Source organism: Rutidosis leptorrhynchoides, chromosome 4 (genome assembly GCF_046630445.1).
Source record: "Rutidosis leptorrhynchoides isolate AG116_Rl617_1_P2 chromosome 4, CSIRO_AGI_Rlap_v1, whole genome shotgun sequence".
Taxonomy (NCBI): domain Eukaryota; kingdom Viridiplantae; phylum Streptophyta; class Magnoliopsida; order Asterales; family Asteraceae; genus Rutidosis; species Rutidosis leptorrhynchoides.
The window spans coordinates 12,596,789-12,614,843 of NC_092336.1; the positions used below are offsets into that span (position 1 = coordinate 12,596,789).

The window sequence follows — 18,055 nt, forward strand, 5'->3', positions numbered from 1 at the left end:
AAACATTTAATGCATTGAATGTTTTTATTTTTTTCTTCGAACGTTTTCCCGCCAAAATAATGACATTCATCACAAAGTGTCTTTTTTAAATGTTCATATTTTCATCTAATATATAATGTTCGTGAACAAAGTTTTTTCAAAAAAAAAAAAAAAAAAAAAAAAATTTGCTTCGGCTTTCTCCAAAAAAGTGCTTACCTCTTGATTATATATATATATATATATATATATATATATATATATATATATATATATATATATCCCTTATGTAGCCAATACACCAACATCAAGCTTTTGAAGTCCAATTAGATAAACATGGGCCAAAAAGAATATATGCTTGAAGAGATGATTGTGAAAGATTTAGATGAAACAAAGGTTTTTCTGTCAGGGATCATTGGAGCTCCATTGTTTGATTGGCCATGGCAAAATTTGGGCAGTTATAAGGCATGTATCTTTTTGATTTCTCTCTTTTTCCAAAATCCAAATAGTCATGTTAATTATTGATTCTTCAAAACATCATTTTCTATTGCTTGAATCAGTACTTATTATGTGGACCATTTCTGGCGGTGTTCATATATTCAAAATTTTATGAAAAGAGGCAGAATGAGTATAGTTGGTGTATGCATATTCTTATCTTGTGCTTACTAAGAGGACTTGTGCACCAGCTATGGACTACATATGAGAACTGCCTTTTTTTGAATCGAAATAATCGATTATCTGAAAAAGGAGTTGATTTCGATCAAATCGACCAAGAATGGCATTGGTAAGTTTCTCCTTCTTCGTTGCAATATCCAAGTTTATTTACCATAAATCATATTCTTTTAAAGTTTGTTACCTTTTATACAAGGGTGACAATTCGGGTTGGGTTGGATTAGTTGTTGTATTAATGATTAAAATGATTCATTCATACTCCTTTTGATTACAGGGACAATTTCATCATACTTCAAGCATTTATTGGTTCAATAATCTTCCTATTTGGAATGCAAGAGGGATTATTTCTTGTATAATTTTCCATATTGGGCTCTCAGAACCTTTATATTATTGGATCCATAGATTATTACATTCATCATATTTCTTCAAACATTATCATTGGCTTCATCATAGTTCTAAAGTGAACACTCCTTTTACAGGTAGTTAGTTATAAAAATCATTGAAGTTAGTTATAGTACATACTAATTGTAGTTAACTTACCATTTCTGGTACCTTTACATTTTTGGTGCAGCTGGACATGCAACATTTTTGGAGCACTTATTACTTTGTGTGATTATTGGAGTTCCAATTATAGGAACTACATGGGTTGGACATGGTTCAGTACTCATGTTTTACGGTTATATTTTGATCTTCGACTGCCTCAGATGTATGGGGCATAGTAATATTGAAGTTGTTCCTCATCACATATTCACAACCATACCTACCCTCAAATATCTCATATATACGCCAACGTAAGTTTCATACTTTAACTTGGGCCAAATTTCAGTTACGATACGCCAACGTGGCTTGATGTAAACTTCCATGGTCTTTTTTTTTTTTTTTTTTTTTGCTACCTACAAATTTGATGAAAATAACCAAAGTTTGTTGCTATTTTTGCAATTAGCTACCATTTTATACACCACAAAGACTTGAAGACCAATTTCTGCCTATTTATGCCTCTGTTTGATATTTTGGGAAACACCATGAACGAAATTTCGTGGGATATTCATAGAGAAATAACGGGCTCGAATGAAGGTATAAAAACATATTTTAAGCTGAATATTATCTTGTAACCTGATATATGTTTCTTGGTGTTTTAGGAAGGAAAGCTAAAGTACCAGAATTTGTGTTTCTTGTACATGGAGTAGATATCATGGCCTCAATGCAGAGTTCATACAGTTTTAGATCTTTAAGCTCATTGCCATATGCCCCAAAACTTATAATGCTCCCATTTTGGCCTTTGACTGCCATATTAACATTTATCGTATGCGCTACATTCAAGCCTTTCTTGTTTAGTTTCTGCCATCTTAGAGGAAAATTGCTTCAAAGTTGGGCAGTGCCAAAACTGGGTTTCATGGTACCTACTTGACTTAACCTGAGTTCGTCTCTTAGTCATATTTTTAAAGGACTCATATTGGATGATCATACTGACAAACCGTTTTATATTTTCAGTACTTTTTACCATTCTTAAAAGACGGCATTAATAAACAAATTGAAGAAGCTATATTACAGGCTGATAAGATTGGAGTCAAGGTCCTTAGTCTTGCTGCCTTGAACAAGGTTTGTTGGAAATATTACTCCAAAACAAGACAGACACAAATGTTTTGTGAGAAAATGTTAATCTTTAAAATGATTATTCTGCCTTTGCTTTTGTTGACACACAAAGACAAAATTATGTTGCTGGTGTATGATGTTTTTAAAATATTGCATGTTAGTCATTTATGTTTATTTTTGACGTGGTTATCACTCACGTTTGCACTAATTTTGTAGTTGGTCACTCAATCTAACGACCCTTAAATTCAATCATGTGCTTAGCATGTGAGGGTATTTTTGTCTTTTCTTCTCCACCTCCTTGTTCATCCAAAACTCACTTCCTACTATGTTTCTTATCCACTTCTACATAATCACAAACCCATCTATAATACTAATACTAAATTCATCACCAAACCAAAACCACTAACATAAATGACAATTATTTTCTAACTTAAATTGGAGCTCAAATTAAAACCTCAAATCCTATTTCTAACTTAAAATTAAAACCCTACCTCCTGCAACTCAGTCTCTGTTCAGTTTCAACCTTCGGAAACTCAGTCACTGTTCAATTCCCACTCCGACAACTCAATTTAACGGAACTCACATGAGTAAATTTAATGAAATAAAATAAACTAACGGTCGTCCGGCCAAAGGACCAACCCCGTACCTAGTGCCCGTGAGTGACCATCCGCGTTAAAAATAAACATAAATGGCTAACATGCAATATTTTTCAAATATCTGAGACCCGCGTAAATTTGTTGCGCGAACCGAAATGATGACAAACATTATAATGCTCTACTTTTGAACCTTTTTTATTTGAAACTTTTCTTTTGTCAGAATGAAGCTTTGAACGGAGGCGGGAAACTTTTTGTAACAAAACTTCCGGATCTTAAAGTTCGTGTGGTACATGGAAACACATTGACCGCAGCCGTTATTCTTAACGATATTCCTCATGATGTTGAAGAGGTGTTCTTAACAGGAGCAACTTCTAAGCTTGGAAGGGCAATTGCCCTTTACTTAGCTCGTCGTAAAGTTAGAGTGTTGGTAAGTTTTTTATATAATCAAATAATTTTCTGTTTCATTAATTTTTGGTTGCAGTTTTGCCACATGTAAATGATTCTATACCTGTTATGTTTTATCTTTTAAAAGTTCATATTGTGTGTATACGCGAATTTAGTTAATTAGGAGATGGATCGAAAGAAACATGTTCTACATCGCTATTTTTAACACATTTGGATATATATATATATATATATATATATATATATATATATATATATATATATATATATATATATATATATATATATATATATATATATATATATATATATATATATATATAGGGTCAGGATCAATGGGGAAGTAACCAATCAGGGGGAAGCGGGGGAGCAAAAAAATTTTTTTTTTTTCGTTTTTTTTTTGAATTTTTTTTTCCGGCATCAAGATCACACGAAAATATGAACATTTAGAAGAGACACCTCGTGATGAATGTTATTATTTAGGCGGAAAAACGATCGACAAAAATAACATTCAAGATAATATTGTTCGTGAAGAATATGAACGTTTTTTTTTTCATGTTTTGTGAAGTACTACCTCCGTCCCACTTAAAGTGTCCACATTTCTATTTTGGGATGTCCCATTACAAGTGTCCACTTTGTATTTCAACCAATGAGAAGAGTTTATTCTGGAGAGAGAAGAATTCTGATTGGTGGAGAATGAAGTTAGTGGAATTTCGTAAAACTGTGTGCAAAAAGTAAGTGGACACTTGTAGAGGGACGGAGGGAGTAAAATTTAGCCCGATTTAGAGTTTAGGGTTTAGGGTTTAGGGTTTAGGGTTTGGTGTTTTGGGTTTATGGATCTAAACCGTTCGTGTTAAAAACTCAATCTAAATCCTAAATCTAAACCCTAAATCTAAACCCTAAACCCTAAATTTCTAAACCCTAATATCTAAACCCTATAAACCCTAATATCTAAACCCCAATAGCTAAAACCTCAAAATACGCTCGAAAAACACGATAATTGTTATATATTACTTCTTCGAGCGTTTTCCCGCCAAAATAAAAACATTTATCAAAAAGTGTCTCTACTAAATGTTCATATTTTCATCTCATCTATAATGTTCGTGAACAAAGTTTTTTCAAAAAAAAAAAAAAAAGTTTTTGCTTCCCCCCGCTTCCCCCCGAATGGTTACTTCCCTCTTGATCCTACTATATATATATATATATATATATATATATATATATATATATATATATAAACCGTAAAGTATTCTGATGATTAAAAACATTACTCATGATGCGTTTTATCATTTATTTCTTCGAGTGTTTCCAGCCAGAATAATAACATTTGTCACAAAGTCTCTTTCTTAAATGTTCATATTTTCTTGTGATCTTAATGTTTAAAAAAAATAAAAGAAAATTAAAAAGTGATTCCCTCTTGATTATATATATATATATATATATATATATATATATATATATATATATATATATATATATATATATATATATATATATATATATATATATATATATAGTGGTAGGATCAAGAGGGAAGTAACCATTCGGGGAGAAGCGGGGGGAAGCAAAAACTTTTTTTTTTCTTTCGTTTTTTGAAAAATCTTTATTCACGAACATTATAGATGAGATGAAAATATGAACATTTAGTAGAGACACTTTGTGATAAATGTTTTTATTTTGACGGGAAAACGCTCGAAGAAGTAATATATAACAATTATCGTGTTTTTCGAGCGTATTTTGAGGTTTTAGCTATTGGGGTTTAGATATTAGGGTTAGATATTAGGGTTTATAGGGTTTAGATATTAGGGTTTAGAAATTTAGGGTTTAGGGTTTAGATTTAGGGTTTAGATTTAGGATTTAGCACGAACGGTTTAGAGTTTAGGGTTTATGGAATAAACCCAAAACACCAAACCCTAAACCCTAAACTCTAAATCGGGCTAAATTTTACTTCACAAAACATGAAGAAAAAAAACGTTCATATTCTTCACGAACAATATTATCTTGAATGTTATTTTTGTGGATCGTTTTCCCGCCTAAATAATAACATTCATCACGAAGTGTCTCTTCTAAATGTTCATATTTTCGTGTGATCTTGATGCCGGAAAAAAAAATTCAAAAAAAAAAAAAAATTTGCTTCCCCCCGATTGGTTACTTCCCCATTGATCCTGCCCTATATATATATATATATATATATATATATATATATATATATATATATATATATATATATATATATATATATATATATATATATATATATATATATATAGATATATATATATATATCAAAGAGACACAGTTTTGCAAGTTAACCCATTACTTAACCGATTTAGCCTGAACTCATATTGACATGATCTAATTGCCTTTAAATAATTGAATCTTGATCTGGCTAGCTAAACTTTTGTACAGATGCTTACTCGCTCGACTGAAAGATTTGCGAGCATTCAGAAAGAAGCTCCTTTCGAAAACCAAAAGTTTTTAGTGCAAGTGACCACACATGAAGCAGCTAAGCACTCCAAGGTTAGATTGTGTTCATTGTTCAAAAATGTTTAGCAGTACTTGGTGGCCGAGTATTGGGCAAAATGTTAATTCCTCTTACCAAAGTAGTGATTCGGATGTTTCAATGATTTGAATTAAGTAGACATGGATTCTGGGCAAATGGTCTACACCAAGAGCCCAAAAATGGGCCCCACCAGGAACCCATTTCCATCAGTTTGTGGTTCCCCCAGTACTCGAAGTCAGAAGAGATTGCACGTACGGTAAGCTTGCAGCATGAAGCTTCCAGACGATGTTCAAGGCCTTGGCATATGTGAGGTAATATAAAAAACTAATATTGAACTGTAGAATGTTAAATTTATATTTTCTGGAGATAATCGGTTAATGGGTGTCCCATCAATTGATTTTCAAGTACTAGAGAACTCACGAGCTTATATGTTCGACCTGTTGTTGGGCTAAAACGATCCTACAATATTTCAGTTCGAATAGAGATGACTAATGCTATCCATTTTTTTTTTCTTTTTGGATAGTACACGATGGAAAGAGGTGTGGTTCACGCGTGTCATGCAGGTGGGATCGTCCATCTTCTAGAAAATTGGACACACCATGAAGTTGGCGCGATTGATGTTGATCAGATTGATTTGGTCTGGCAAGCAGCTCTAAAACATGGGTTTAAACCAGTTTAAACATGTCTTTTATCATCTAAAATAATGATGCTCTAATCATAATTAGAGGTTCAAGTTAAGTAAAACGGTTCATATGCCACTATGATAATGGGCAGGAGGTTTACTATGCAAGACAGCTTTTTATTGAAGTTTTGTGTTTAATGTGTGATCCACTTTTGCATACGACTACCATTTGCAATTGATTTACTTATTTTATGTAACTACAGAGTAATATGCTAACAAATAAATCAGTGACGATCAATAGTAATCGTATATATAGTCACATTGTTTTATCATGAATACTGCATCAATTTTAAAAGACAATTCGTTTGTCATGAGATATAGTGACCACTTAATGACTAAGTTTTAGTCATAATTACTTAATGACTGGTGACTAAACTTCTGACTATTGACAAGTTATGTACAGTCACTAATCGAATTTTGACCAAATGTGGATCACAAGGAATAGAGAAGAATCCCCTAAAGAGAAATGGGAAGACCTATGCTATTTCAGCTGTTGGTGCCAGTGATTAAGTTGAGTTATATACAACAATTTTTGTCTCTAATAATGATCTCTCATCTAGTAAGTCCACAAGTTATACATTTAAATGAAGAGGCTAAGCTTATGAGTATATATAGTCCATTGATATGTGAAAAACTTATAATTAGTGCAGTTGTTGTGTTACAGGATTCTGTAGAAGAATGTAAGATTGGTTAACTTAATCATTAATTGTGTATGATATGTTATATCTACTTGAGATTATGAAGCTTTGATTATATAATCTAAATCTAATATAAGTTCACTTGGTAATTAAAATAAGAAAGTAGTAACTTACACAAACTTTCCTTGTACTATCCAAATTATACAAAATGGTCCTGTATAAGAAATTATATGTTAAGGTTATTGCTTTTTCTTAACGATCGTTGCAAAGGGCTACAATACTTCAAGTGTTTTTCTGTGAAAATTGTACGGAATAGTTCTTATTTTATAAATCATTTAGTTTAGGGGCATAAATCGACGAGAGGAGTTGCTAAATATTTATTTAGTATTGTGACGTTACGAGTAAACGAAGTTCATAAAAACGTGAAACGTAGAGATTTTAAGTATGATTCAGAAAGTATTAGTTTAGTAAATATAGAAACTCAAAATTCCTTATAACTATAATTGTAGACTTGAAGTATTTTAAGAAAATTAATTTACTTTTTATCATATACTTGATATGTCGTAAAAATTATACTACATCCGTCTCATATTAATAGTCATGTTTTGACTCAAAGAGTCTTTTCTTTTCAACTTTTACTTTAAATTATTTTTTGTGTCTTATATAATACTTAATGAACGTTATATTGGTAAAAATATATTGAAAAACCAATCCACTGATATATATTTTATCGAATAATATTTAATACAAACAAAAATATCTAAAGTTAAAGTTAAAAAGAAAAGACCTCAAAAATCAAAACAGGACTATTAATATGAGACTGATTATTATTTATCACATGCTCTGAGCTCAATATATTGCGTTATATCTTGTTACATTAAAGTATAAGAAGTGGTATGTATATTTTCCGTGCTTTTCATCATAAACATCGACGTTATTCATTTTATGTCGACGTTTTTCTTCATTGTTTTTCTATATGGATGCTTAAATCTCTTTTTTCCTCTTGGTTTGAAAATAAATCTATTAGATCATTACAACTTCTAAACATTGACACGCATTCTTCCAATTTTTTACCTTCAAAGTTTTTAAAAAATACTGAAAAACATCGTCTGTCACATTATCTTTTGCTATTATAAATAAATAATATGTGTCACAATATTGACAATACTACAAAGAGAAGGGGCTAGTCTGTAACAATAGAAAAAGTTATTGTTAATCCAGACACAAAAACGAAAAACCAGAGAGAAAATTAAACAAAGAGGGCTTTCTTCAACTTTCTGATTCAAAATCCCCACCGGAACCAAAATCAACTATCAAACAGAATACAAATGCTGCGGTGAAATTAAACCAAAATTCATCCTATTGATATCAAATTGAAAGCTTATTGTATTCAATCGATTGAATTAAGTTGAAGATTGTTTGAAATCGAAACTATAATTTCGTGTTCCGAATCTCAATTTTGGTTATACAACAACATTAACAAGGTTAGGGTTACCAATTTCAATTCATTTATAAAGTTGATTTCAAGCTTAAATCCTTACTATGTCTGTCGTATTGGTTCAAATTGTGTATCAAAGTTAGCGAATTTGTTTGATTGGAAGTCCGGATACTTAAATTGTTTGATCAGTTTGTGTCCATTTAAGCTTAATTCATAAGCTTTTATATTGTTAATTAAATTGTGAGCTTGCTCTGAGTTGAAAAGATTGTCGTGTTTTGCTGAAATTGAGGGAATTTGTGTGATGTGGGTGTTATTTAAGTTGGGGTTTTTATAAATTTGGATTTGAATTTGAATAATTTAGGGATTATGCTTTGGACAAGTAGTTGGTTAAGAATTACATATTTTGGTATCGAAACCCTAATTAGGGTTTTTCAATGATGAGTATTCAGTATTCGCTGCGTGAAATGTTGTTGAATGGATTGAATTTGTTTCGGAAGATGGAAATTTGTAAATGTAGCAAAACACCAATATAGGTTTTGGTTTAGTGAAGTGAAGTGAAATTTAGAGAATTATTTTATAGTGTTTTATGGAAGTTTTATATTAAGAAATGCAACCACCGTCACCGCAACAGCGATCACGGATCAGTCTTGCTGAATTGAAAAGTAGATTAATTGGGAAGCTTGGAACAGAGAGATGTAAACAGTACTTTGATTACTTGAATAAGTTTTTGAGTTTGAAGTTAAGTAAGGCTGAATTTGATAAACTTTGTTTAAGAACCGTTGGGAGGGATGGGATCCCACTTCATAATCAGTTAATTCGTTCCATTTTAAGAAATGCGTGTACTGCAAAATCTTCTGTCGGTAATAAGAAACTTTCAGATGGCGTATTACTTCAGAATGGGTCGATTCCAAATTTGCCAAATGGGGATGCTTTTTCAGCGTCTACACGAAAACCAAGAACCGGAACTCGTAAAAGTGCTCTTGCGCCAAATGGGAAAACCGCACATTTTTCCCCGTCATCATCTATCCAACATTCAGATGAATTTAATAATGTATTCGAGAACGGGGACGCATCATCACCAGATACTCGAAGGCCGGTGCAAAAGGCGGAATCTTCAGATAGAAAAGACAAGAAATTAGATGCTCCACTTGGGATTCCTTGTTGGCCAGTGAGTATAGGTGGGGCCCACAGGGCCCCATCTAGTAGTAAATTTGTTGGTGTATCTGAAACCAACGGATTATTAGATACGATAACGTTGAAGCAACGTATGGAGCCTGTTGCTGCAGCACATGGCGTTCAAGGTGTGTCAATGGATTCTGCGAATGCAGTCAACAAAGGATTGGACTTGTATTTAAAAGGTTTAATTAGGTCTTGTTGTGAACTTAAACGGGCTCGGTCAGGGTCAATGGTCAACGGTGTGAGATCTGGTCAACATTTTCAAACGCAAGTACATGAATCAAAACGCAAGATATCAGTGCTAGACTTTAGAGTTGCAATGGAGCTAAATCCGAGGCAGCTCGGGGAAGATTGGCCAATACTGCTCGAGGAAATATGTACACATACTTTTGACGAATGACTACATTTGTGATCTAACAATGCTGTATCTATCTCTAGTCAACTTGTGGTGTTTAATGGTCAACGTGGGTCCCATACTGGACGCTAGAACACCACATTTATCAGCAACCAACCAACTGGGAGTTATAAAAGGAATGGCTTATGTTGGTTGCTGTGTTGTATGATTAGCATCATTTTATTATCTTTTTAATTTTAGCAATCGGGTAATTTAGAAAAGTTTTGCAGGAATAATTTGTCCCTCACAGTGTTTTAGTAACGTTGAAACTGCATGATCCGAGGTTTCTTGTATATGTATTTTCAACATCAGAAAGTGATTGAAATATCAAATTTAAACATGTTCTCATTTTTACTTATCGTACATCTCTCTGTTTCTTGTTATTGCTTGACCTACAATTTGTATGGATGGGTGCATATTGCTTGAATCGGTACATAAAAGATTCAAAGGCTGATGTTTAAGGTAATTTCCTTCTCTGTTTTCTGTTACAGTTTTGAGATATACATTTATGGTGATATTATAATTATGCAGGCACATGGAATTAAAATTGGTACTTTTTAGTCGTCTCTTGTGTCCAAATATGAAGCAGATGTATGCCAACTCGCTATCAAACGGTAAGTTGTTTTTACCCTTTTTGGTCATAGTTGTTATAAAACTGTTGATTTTACCATCAAGGTGGTTTGTTTGTTGATGGCTTTGCATTAGTTCAGTATATATAAAGCTGATAAAGGAGATTTATTTTCATAAACTTTTTTTGTTGGTATTTAGGGTTTGGGTTGTTTCTATATTATGGTAATATTCCTGTTATGGAAATTAAGTCATGTGAGTAAAACGTTCAACATAAACCAAATTTATGTAAATATTGAACCGCAATATTTCTATTGCGTAAAACATCCCATATTATGGTAATATTTCTGTTGCGGTTACTATTGTTCTGTGCACGCAATTGAGTATGTTAATACAGTAACCAACAACAATCTTTTGTTTCAAACGGTTTTTCCTGTTGTTTTTTTTTTTTCATTAAATTTATTCACAAGCTCTATTCAAGTAATGCTCTGCATAAACAACATTTATACCTTACGTGGTGTGTTTATTTATAATGATGTATGACTTGATTTGGATCTTGAATAAAAAAGCATAAATATTTACAAAAAAGACTTTGCTATTGTTGCACTAGTACACCCATCTTTAGAACTAGATTCACAAGAGCCAATTGAGACACGTATCATCATACTGATGATAGTGTACTGTTGCAGGGTAGTAAGGTGACACCGACGTTGACTTTGTTAAGCATGGTCAATGGAGAAAGGTGTTGAATTTGAACAAGCGTTGTTGTGCCATATAAAGATCTTCCAAAATGACTTTTGCTTATGCTTTCTGGCACTGTTTGATGTTAACTCTGATTCTGTTCTATGAAGCATCTCCCACATTACTTGAACATCCTCGTACCCACATGTTTGTATATCGTCGTGTAGCTTCAAAAGCCCAACACCTGATCAAAACAAACAAAAGCAGGTTATGAAATATTCCTATATATGTTCCGTTTTCTAAAACTTAAAAAAGATAACTTTATGATCACCCTACGACATAGTTTTAGTGTATCAATCAAGATCATGGTGTAAATATGATCACCCTTAAGAAACTGGTAAACTTGTAAAAAAGGCCTAATTTTCATCCATTTCTAATTTAGGGAACCTGTTTAACTTCAACAATTAAGATCCAACTTACTTTCAACGTTAACTCTAGATATAAAGATAAGCATGAATTGGATACAGTTCTAATCAAGAAGGATTTTGAAGGTTAGGTTAGGTTATGTCAAGATTGTTAGAATACAGAACACAAAATGGATCAGTGTTAGGAAACATTGACTTGGATCAGAAGTCTTTGTACTTTATCATTTTCAATTTTAGTAAAGTCACAAGGCATCACAACGGCTACAACAAAAAGCACAACATATTTCCACTTTTGTAAAAGAGGTTCCAAAAATATAATTGGATCCATCCTTGAATTAGTATTAGCTGTTATAGTTCTTGTTTATAAAAAAAAATAATAAAAAAAAAAAAAAAAAAAAACCTGTAATAACTCGATACAATTTGTATCAATCTTACAATCAATACAAGATCAAATTCTTATGTTTTACATATCGAATTCATAGATTTAACATGGTATCAGAGTTAAGGCATCGATCCATTGATCAAGATACTTATTTATGGCTCAATCATTTACCAAATTTGAAGCTACCATGTCCAAAAGTGACAGTAGCTCAAACCAAGCTGCCATGTCAAGTTTGGACGGCAACTCAAAACGAGATGAAAGAACATACCTTGATGTTCCCTGCCAAACACCAACCATTGCCAAAACAGAAAACACTATTACAAATCACCATCAACCATTTGAGTTGTATTTACTGTGGAAAGTTATATCACACCGTAATCCAGTGTTTCGAGCTTATTGGTTATCCCAAATGGTGGAATAAACATAAGCACAACAGAATTGAGATGACGGAAGCAAAGGCAACCGGCGGCCACCATGAGGTTACCGTCAACGGCTGTGCCAAATCATCTCAGAAATATAAAAAAGGTACTTCAAATTCTACATACTTGCCTCAATTAAAAAGGGAAAATCCCAATTTGAACAAATCTGCCAAATGGGTGAGGGTAAAACCCTAAATTCGTAGGATCCGTTCATAAAACGATGAAAAAGGGAAAGTCTGGAGACTTTAACCCTAGTTCTTCGTCTCAATCAGCCAAGGAAACAAGGAAAATTCCTATGTTCAATCAACCAAAAAGGGAAACCCAAATTAGATCCCTAAACCGAACCCTTTTAGTCACCCAAATAGATTCAGTTGCTTACAATCGATCGAAGAAGAAGGATTAAATCCTCATCTTTAATCGAAATCAACAGAAAGAGATACAAGAAAAAGGGATATCGCAGATAAAGGGGATAAGAATATCAACCCTAATTTTGTTAAAGAATCGACTAGTACAGATGGGAAATGGAAACGTCATAAATTATGGTATTAAAAGGGCCTCAATTGGTATGGATTATAGTATTAAAAAGGACTCAGCCCAAAAGTGTGTTACTCAGGCCCAACAAGTAATGGATAAAGGGGGAATGGGTTATAGTATTAAAAACTCGGCCCAAAAATCAGCCCAAATTTATGTTACTCAGGCCCAACATCATGATATGAATAACAATTTTAAACAGGCCCAAAACTCTGTTTTAAGGGAAAATACATATTTAAATGATTCTCGTTTTATCGGAAAAGCGAATATGGTGTCAAATAACACAAAAAATAACGAATGGATTTTTGACTGCGGTGCTACCCACACAATGACTTTTGAAAAGTCCGATTTTTATTCCGAATCAAAACCCCGTGTTAATAAAATTCAACCGGCTAATGGAGGGATTGTACAAGTTGAAGGGGGTGGGAGAATTGAAGTCACTCCGACTATGAAACTATCAAATTGTTTATATATTCCAACCCTATCTCATAAACTTCTATCTGTTAGCCTAGTTACAAAAGAACTAAATTATTCTGTTTTATTACACCATACTTTTTGTATCCTACAAGATAACAGGACCGGGGTGATTATTATTGGGCGGCACTGAACGGGGTGGGTCATACTATGTAGACGAAGTAACCCAACAAGGTTCTGTGATGCTTGCACACAGACCACCCGATAGGGAGGCGTGGTTATGGCATATGAGATTAGGTCACCCTTCTGTCGGATACTTACATGCTTTATTTTCTAGCCTTTTAAAATCCAATGTGAACTTAAACTGTGAAACTTGTATTTTGGCCAAAAGCCATCGAAGTACATTTAAACCTAGTAATACTAGGAAAGATGTACCTTTTGCTCTAATCCACTCTGATGTGTGGGGTCCTGCACCAGTTATTAGGGGGAGAAATTTTCGGTACTTTGTCTTGTTTATTGATGACCATTCACGCATGACATGAATTTATCTTTTAAATCACAAATCAGAAGTTTTTGAAAAATTTTCTCACTCTTATAAAATGGTACAAACTCAATTCAACAAAAATATACAAATTTTAAGATCCGACAATGGAGGTGAGTTTGTCAATACGTCAATGAAACAATTTTGTGTAGATAAAGGGATTATTCACCAAACATCTTGTGCTCACACTCCCGAACAAAATGGAGTAGCCGAACGAAAAATTCGACTACTCTTGGAAATGACAAGAGCCTTATTAATTGATTCGAAAGTTCCGAAAAGTTTTTGGCCCGAAGCTCTGAGAGATACTCAAAATGGATCAGTTTTTGGCCCGAAAAGTTTTTCGCCCGAAGTTCCGAAAAGTTGAGGGGGAGTGTTAGAATACATAACACAAAATGGATCAGTTCCTGATTAGGAAACATTGACTTGGATCAGAAGTCTTTGTACTTCATCATTTCCAGTTTTAGTAAAGTCACAAGGCATTACAACGGCTACAACAAAAAGCACAGCATATTTCAACTTTTGTAAAAGGGGTTCCAAAAATATAATTGGATCCATCCTTGAATTAGAATTAGCTGTTATAGTTCTTGTTTATAAAAAAAACTCAGCAGCCTGTAATAACTTGATACAATTTATATCAATCTTAATCAATACAAAAATCAAATTCTTACGTTTTACGTATCGAATTCATAGATTTAACAAAGATGGTTAGTAGTGTGGTTATTATTCAGCAAATCAATAGTGTGAGTGGGAATCCTTAATGGGAATCTTTGGAGATATTTAGTTGATAAACAAATCATCATATCACAAGAAGAAACTAGTGATCAAGATTTAATAATTAATTAAAAACCCCTAATGACATTCAACCTTATCTTTTTTACGTTTTGTTAGAATAAAGAATGATCACAATGCACTTCTTTCATGTTCATCTCTTTGGGTTTATCTTCTTGATCGCATCTCCCAATATTTTTTGTTATTAAAAATAGCATGTTTTTTTATCCTACCATATGAATGAGAATTCCCAACACGTAAACGAACAAGGTTTTATATAATTTTTTCTGATCATTTTCTTGATCATCCAATATATAATTCTAGTAAAGTTTGAGACTAAGACCTCGTATCAAAACCCCAGCCAGCCACAACCGGAGTATGAATAAGAAAGCCTTAGACTAAAAAATATCAAAATGTCAAAACAAATTAGTCTTTTCACATAACCTATAATCCAATCAAAGCCCACATGTTTGTGTCTATATTGACCATTTTTATTTGTAGTATGTTGATTTATATATTGGCCATGTGTCCCACATGTATGATGACTAGCCTTGATGATTAGCAAATATTAAGAGAGAAGTTAGTTGAATAGTTAACATCTTGTATAAACAATATGTGAATATGATCAGTCCTCAAAAGATATTTCGGTTAAATCAAGTTTAGATTAGATGATGCAGCCTGAATATTATTATTATTATTATTTTTTATTATGGAGCTTCTCAACTACAACCAAGAATGTTGCTTTGCTAGTGTTGAATGCGGATTGGAATAATCTTCTGGAAAAAGGTGACCTTTGTCCAATCAGGTTAATGTTTACTTTTCTTATCCTACCAAAATATGCACCATGATAATTTTCCATGGACATAATAAGAAAAAATGAAATCAATAAAAAAATAATTTAGTTAAATGATTAATGATGTGTGCTTTGTATATTAAAAATAGGGTGATGACATTTTTAGTTTTGATAATTTTAGTAAAAATGTCGATTATTATGTTGTATATTATAACTTTAAATGTAAATGTATAGTGATACTAAACATATTTAAAATGATGGTAAATTATCGTTAATCTACGGTGTACAGAATACATGAACAAAACTCAATCCTACATAAGTGGGGTATGGTGGAGGTAAGATGTAGACAATTTTTCCTCTATCCTTGAATAAATAGAAGTCATTTCTTTACTGAGAGTGAAACACTCCAAGGGTAGAGAAAGTCATCATTCTCAATGCTTTATAGATAAAGAGATGACTTCCGAATGGATCTCCAGCCAATAAATAGGTTAAAAAAACATGGTAAAATGTTTCCTCTTGATATCCTCTATTATGTTACAATGTATTAAATGTGTTAACTATGATCAGTTTTTGTGTTACTTCTTAATTAAGATACATTATTACTATTATTAGAGCATTCCCATTGAGGAAGTGAAAGCATTGCCAATCTTATGTGAAAGCATTGCCAATCGTATGATGTTGTTGGTAGAGCTTTGTTAATCCCTTGCCAATTTCCTTCCGTGTTCCATTTCGTGAATTTAAAGTTTTATGTGTCACGAGATATGTGTTGTATAAACTTGTGCATATAGCAATAATTTATATATATATATAAATTGTGGTAAACCATCCGTGAATAGTAACCTTTTTTTTTTCTTTTCAAAACATGATTCCCCAAACCACTAACCAAATATCATCCTGATCCCCTGACTCGCTCCACCAACCCGACCCGAATATCTGCTACTGTAGCTACAGTATCTTTTTTATTTATTTATTATTTTTTTCGAAACCAACCCGCAGCGATAGCGCGGGCCAAAAAACTAGTTATTGTAAATTGGTGTTGACTAATTAATTTAGTAAGTGTGTGGAGGAGTGTTTGTGAGTGAAATGTGATTGATCAGTGATGAGAAAGAAATGAGAACAAATTATGAATTGGCGTTGATGTGACAGTGTATTAATTTGGAGAAGGATGTCATGATTGGGAATGGTCTAGATAGATAGATAGAGAAGATAATAGATTATTGAAGTTGAATAAATGACAGAAATTATTTCTAGTTCCATTTACGTAAGTGGTTTCAATTATTTGAGACATTATATAATATACATTACATTACATTACATTACATTACATCTACATACTAAAACACGCGCCATATTTCGTCGTTTCAGTTCTATCGGATTGTCGTTTTGAGTTAGCGTTCACACTACAAACGGTCAACTTCGGCTCAAATTACACAACGGCCCCTCAACTTTACACTTTTTCAGGGGTAAAAAACGTAAATTTATAATCGGATTGTCGTTTTGAGTTAGCGTTCACACTACAAACGGTAAACTTCGGCTCAAATTACACAACAGCCCCTCAACTTTACACTTTTTCATGGGTAAAAAACGTAAATTTATAATTTTATTAAAACGTAGTTAGTTTCGTTTTGCTTGTAAAAATATTTCGAGTTTAACGGTGTGCTCGTTGAAATTTAACTCGAGGCGAGGAAGAAGATACGGGCTGTCGAAATGTGGGGGTGGAGTTTTTATTTTAATTTACCAAAATGGCGCCATATTTCGTCGTTTCAGTTCTATCGGATTGTCGTTTTGAGTTAGCGTTCACACTACAAACGGTCAACTTCGGCTCAAATTACACAACGACCCATCAACTTTACACTTTTTCAGGGGTAAAAAACGTAAATTTATAATTTTATTAAAACAAAATAAATTATGCGGGCCCTATCTTCTCGCTCGGTGCGAGTTAAATTTTTCCGAGACCACCGTTCAACTCGAAAAAATCTAATGAACACAACGGGACTAACTACGCGCGAAACGAACATCGTTAAAAAAAACTAGATAACGGGCCATATATTCTCGCTCGGTGCGAGTTAAATTTTTCCGATACCACCGTTTAACTCGAAATAATTTTACGAACACAACGCGACTAACTATCTGCGAAACGGACATCGTTAAAAAAATACTAAATATTTCAGGCTATATTACATACATATACATACACGTCCAACTAACAACCCAACTTACTAGATATATTAGGTACCAAACAACGTATATCCAAATTCGACCGCGCGTCGAATACAACCGCAGCAACGCAAGGTCGAATTTTTTTCTAGTTTATTTACAATAATTATAGTGTCCTTTCAAGAGTATAAATGGAATTACAAAAAACAGTTTTAATTTTATATTATTTGGCTAATTTTTTTATAACGACAACTCACACTCAACATAAATAAATCCACAAATATATGCGCATAGCGTGTCTTGA

At 32.9% G+C, this 18,055-nt stretch overlaps 1 protein-coding gene and 1 pseudogene across 1 annotated transcript; both read left to right on the forward strand.

Annotated features, from left to right (window-relative positions):
* The first annotated feature begins 325 nt into the window (after positions 1-325).
* LOC139904477 (very-long-chain aldehyde decarbonylase CER3-like) lies at positions 326-6,424 on the forward strand (annotated as a pseudogene).
* A 2,686-nt stretch (positions 6,425-9,110) lies between these two features.
* LOC139840411 (uncharacterized) lies at positions 9,111-10,242 on the forward strand. Its single transcript, XM_071830680.1, has 2 exons — positions 9,111-10,056; positions 10,118-10,242. Exons 1-2 carry the CDS (start codon positions 9,111-9,113, stop codon positions 10,240-10,242), a joined length of 1,071 nt encoding a protein of 356 aa, XP_071686781.1.
* The last annotated feature ends 7,813 nt before the right edge of the window (positions 10,243-18,055 follow it).